The sequence below is a fragment of the Heptranchias perlo genome, chromosome 35 (assembly GCF_035084215.1).
Source record: "Heptranchias perlo isolate sHepPer1 chromosome 35, sHepPer1.hap1, whole genome shotgun sequence".
Classification (NCBI taxonomy): Eukaryota; Metazoa; Chordata; class Chondrichthyes; order Hexanchiformes; family Hexanchidae; genus Heptranchias; species Heptranchias perlo.
Genome location: NC_090359.1, coordinates 16,136,775 through 16,141,507, shown reverse-complemented (window position 1 = coordinate 16,141,507; position 4,733 = coordinate 16,136,775). Strand labels below are relative to the sequence as shown.

General features: G+C 40.7%; 1 protein-coding gene across 1 annotated transcript; it reads left to right on the top strand.

The window, feature by feature from the left end:
- Positions 1-295: 295 nt before the first annotated feature.
- On the top strand, positions 296-3,043 carry LOC137302129 (ferritin heavy chain B-like). The gene is made up of 4 exons (XM_067971801.1): positions 296-427; positions 1,695-1,841; positions 2,254-2,379; positions 2,733-3,043. The coding sequence occupies exons 1-4, from the start codon at positions 326-328 to the stop codon at positions 2,886-2,888; spliced, it is 531 nt and encodes a 176-aa protein (XP_067827902.1). The 5' UTR covers positions 296-325; the 3' UTR covers positions 2,889-3,043.
- The last annotated feature ends 1,690 nt before the right edge of the window (positions 3,044-4,733 follow it).

Here is a 4,733-nt window from a genome sequence, read left to right as displayed (position 1 = left end):
AGCCCCTGCGGTGCCCACCGGTCACGGAAACAGATTTTACAGTTTGAGGAAAGTCAAAGCAATTGGATCTTTATTGAATTGTCAGCCAATGATGCTCCTCCTTCAAAGTTCTGACTGGCTCTGGGTGTCATCTCCCCTCCTCCCTTTTCTTGATTGGTGTTCTGAGAGAGGATGTAATTTCTGATTGGGTATTGCCAACTGTCACTCATCATCTAGGCTGCCACGCCCAGGATTAACCAGCAGTATAAATATGGAGCTTTGGGTGGCTGTTTTTCAGTTTCTTGCTTCAATAGAGTTGTTTAGTTTTGTTAAAGTTAATTTAAAGATGGCTTCCCAAGTGTGTCAGAACTATCACAAGGAGTGTGAGGATGGTGTCAACAAGCAGATCAATATGGAGCTCTATTCCTCCTATGTTTATCTTTCTATGGTGAGTTTTGTTTCTTTGACCCCTTCACATTGGAGATTCTAATGTGACATTACAAAATTCTGTTTTCTCCAACTCATCTATTGCCTTTTCTCTAATCTGCACCCCCTCCCCCCAATTGATGGATGGTGAGTGTCTTTTTAAAGCTGTAATATAACGTGATTTATTGTACAGTCATTATCAAAATGTCTCCCTCTTCCTTGCAGTAGTTGCACCACATTCTATATCTTAAATCTCAATTGTTCACTTTCCTGGTGTCTGAGCTTTCTATTGAAGTTGTGTTTTGCAATACACTCTGCATTCAATGCCTGGGATTCATATTTCTTACCCTCTATTCTACATCTCTCCACAGTCTTTCCCCACATTCTCCTTGCAATGGGTGGGGGGTGGGGGGTCATAATCTTAAATTAGAGCTAGTCCATTTAGGAGGTAAGTGAGGAAGCACTTTTCCCCTCAAAGGTACTGGAAATCTTGAACTCTCTCCCTTGAAAGTCTGTGGATGTTGGGGATTAATTGGTGCTTTCAAGACTGAAATCTTTTGTTGGGTCAGGGTATTGAAGGATGAGTTGATGTACAGATCCATGTTCTAATTAAATCATTGAGTTGGCTCAAATGGCTGTATGTCCCACTTCTGTTTCCATGCTCTGAACCTTCACTTTTTAAGTACCAGCTTGTCCCTGTCTGTCTTCTCTCTCTGCCTTTGCTCTATTGGTGGTAGGGCCTTCAGCCATTTTGGTCCTACTCAGTGTAACTGTTAATCCCTTTGCCTTCCTACCTCTGTCTGTCTCTCAAAGCATTCAAATGCTAACAGTTTCTAGTCATGCAACTCTTACTGCTTGGTATCTGTTTCTCCTCTGAAATGCCTTGATGTTTAGTGTTGAAGGTGCTAAGTTAATGCTGTTTGTGGTAGTTGTAGAAAGGGGTTTGTTTCAAATTTCAGTCATGAAAAGGATGTAAGCTTTTATGTTCCTTCACTAATTTCTAGACATATAATTCAGTCTTGGGTGTGAAGATTAAAGTGAAATTTTGTGTTGAGCATGTTCAAAGCTGAATTGGTAATTTTCCATTGGCCAGCTTCCCTATTGCTAGGAGTGAGATTATCTCACTACCAGGTTAGTGAAGCAAGTCAGCCAGTGCTAGTTTTCAGAACCATCTGCCTACAAGCTCAGTGAGACTTGAACCCTTGACAGAAAGCAAAATATTGAGGTTGGCTTTATGTACAATACCCATGATGATAATTCTGATACCCAACTACTTTTGATCTCACCAGTCCTATTACTTTGACCGGGATGATGTTGCCCTGCGTCACTTTGCTGAGTTCTTCAAGGAGCAGTCGCATGAGGACTGGGAGCACGCTGAGAAACTGCTGAAATTCCAGAATCAGCGTGGGGGCCGAGTCATCTTGGAGGATATCAAGGTTAGATTTAATGGAGTGGCCTTCTGAATGGCTCCCCTTAAATGGACAGTTTTAAATATTTCTAAAGCAATTTGTTCTAATGCACATAATTACATAGAATGTCCAGCACAGAATCCGGACATTTAGCCGAACTGGTCTATGCTGGTGTTTATGCTCCACATGAGCTGCCTCCCACCTTCATCTTGCCCTATCATCACATCCATCTATTACTGTCTCCCTCAGTACTTCTCCTTAAAGACATTTATACTATTTGACTCGTGGTTGTGGTGGTGTAATTCTATATTCTTGGGACAATTGGTTCATGGCAACATGGACATCTGATTGCTTTTCACCCCTATTTTCCTTCAGCACTTTCTTGTGTATTTTGTTTAATCCATTAAGTGAACTGGCTTAGACCTGATTCCCTTTTCAGAAGCCAGAGCAGGATGAGTGGAGCAATTGTCTGGAGGCGATGCAGAGAGCTCTGCAGATGGAGAAGAATGTGAACCAGAGTCTGCTGGATCTGCACAAACTCTCCACTGAGAGGACAGACCCTCATGTAAGTTTTTAATATGGGCCTTTGGGTCAGTTCGAGGTGGTGGAAATTTACTGTCCTTGAGCCTATTCAAAAGATCTTCATACCCAATAGCTTTGTTGGTGTCATGCTCAAATTTTATTGGGGAGGGGAGACAGGAAAGGGAGATTGCCCTACTGTCTGCATTAGAAGTAAATGTATCTGATCCCAGGATCTAAGCACTTAATAGAGCAAAGTTACTGTATAAAATGCATCAATCTAAAGTGCACCACTTGACTATCCTCCAGACCAAGAAGATTAAAATCCAAACCCTTGGAGAAGCTCAGATCTTCCTCCATCTCTTGCTGGACATAACTATTTTCCATCTTTTCTTCCAGTTGTGTGACTTCCTGGAGACCCACTACTTGGATGAACAAGTGAAGATGATCAAGAAGCTTGGAGATCACATCACCAACCTGAAGAGACTGGGAGCCCCTGAGAATGGCATGGGAGTGTACCTGTTTGACAAGCTCACCCTGGGGGAGAGTGATTGAACTGACTGCAGGGATAAAGCTTATTGTTCAGTACTCCTGTTTATAGTCTGAAGAACCCCTATCCTGTAGCAATGGTGACTTTGTACTAAGAGCTGTGAGACCTGGGCTCTTGATGTGAAATGTAATAGTAACTGGAAATAAACTGTTACAGAAGACTGGGTTTTGGCTCCTTGTAAATTGAGTGATTGCTTATTTTTCAGATTAACATAATTCAGCTGTTGTAACAAATTACATTGGGCTATGTGTTGGCTTTAGGGTGAGATTCTGCCCTATGACATTTTTTCTTCTGGGGTCATATCAATGTAGTGACTTGGGTGTTGAGGGCCAATGTGTCTGCCTTGAGTGTAAATTGTATTTATGCAGTAAAATGATTACTGCTGATTTCAATGCAAAGAACAATACAGTAATGAGTTACTGTTCCTATTAGTACTGCATATTATCAACTGTTTAACTCATTAATGATGCAAAATCAGTTGCTGTAACATTTTGTTCCAATAAAACACAAGGAAAGTGAACTAGTAATTTCAGTCCAATAGGCAATTTTTTTAAGAATAGTATCTGCCTGGGGAAGAACAATCCAGATGCTTTTTTTTCCAAAGATGCGACAGACCTCAGTAGGTAGTTGGGGTAGCTTATGAAATCACTCACTATTACTCCTAATAAACTGTGTTTGTTTGGAGTCAAATAGGTCTTATAGGGGGGAGTGCAGGTTCCCTGTTTGTCTATTTCCCTTCATTTTCATCTTCTGCCCTCCCCAACCCCCTGTTAATCTCCCCCATGAATAATAAATTTGGTATGGTACAGAAAAAATACCTCGAACTAAACTCCAGCAAACAAAATCTTCCTTCTGGGAGACGTAGTAAATGCACTAAACAACTAACTTGAACCATTAAGTTGAATAGATAAGGCTCCTAAACTCTTCCATACCACTACTGTTCCATCAATTCATAAACCCAATATAAGCAGCTCATCTATCAATTTGTATTTATCCCATTGTGCAGTTAATACTAGATTACAATTCTAAATTCTACTGGATCACCATTTCATTTAAACCAAGTTAAATAGATATTTTGCCTGAAACTCCACATCCCAATGCCATCAATTCATAAACACAATACAATCAGCTCCTCCATAAATGTGTCGATTTGCCTATAGTCCTATTGTGTGTTCCATACCAAATTGTAATCAACCTTTCCAAATCCTATGGGTTCTCCATTCATCTCCTTCACCCCTATGAATGGATTCAAATGTTGATGCTGTAGCTGTAATTATCCAGTGTTTCCAAGTGAAGTTTAGGAACTTGTGACTTGCACTGGGTGTGATAGAATTGCCGTCTTCAGTCAGTCCATGTTAATATCTTTATATTGATGGAGTAAATAAGGGGAAACTGATTCCAGTAGCAGACCGGTTAGTAACCAGCAAACACAGATTTAAGGTGATTGGTAAAAGAACCAGAAGTGACACGAAACTTTTTTCAGTGTTCTGATCTGGAATGCATTGACTCATCGGGTGGTGGAAGCAGATTTAATAACTTTCAAAAGGAAATTGGATAAATACTTGAAGGGGGAAAGAGCAGGGGAGTGGGACTAATTGGATAGCTCTTTCAAAGAGGCAGCATAGGCACAATGGGCTGAATGGCTTCTTTCTGTGCTGTAATAGTAGGATATTCTGATCTCTAAAGGCACTTTTGAGATATCAATGTCACCACATTTCATACGTTGTTGAGCCATAATTTTACGAGTCAGTGTGGATTATCTGGTAGCTTTGACTGCTGCATAGTTCGCACCTTTGAGGTGTAGTCACTGTTGTAAGGTAAGAAATGCGGCAGTCAATTTGCCTCCAGCA

Excerpts from the sequence above, each read along its gene's own strand:
- LOC137302129 (XM_067971801.1), top strand. The coding sequence starts at position 326 with ATGGCTTCCCAAGTGTGTCAGAACTATCACAAGGAGTGTGAGGATGGT. Across the intron at positions 428-1,694 it reads CCTATGTTTATCTTTCTATG|TCCTATTACTTTGACCGGGA; the intron begins GTGAGTTTTGTT and ends TGATCTCACCAG. Across the intron at positions 2,380-2,732 it reads CTGAGAGGACAGACCCTCAT|TTGTGTGACTTCCTGGAGAC; the intron begins GTAAGTTTTTAA and ends CTTTTCTTCCAG.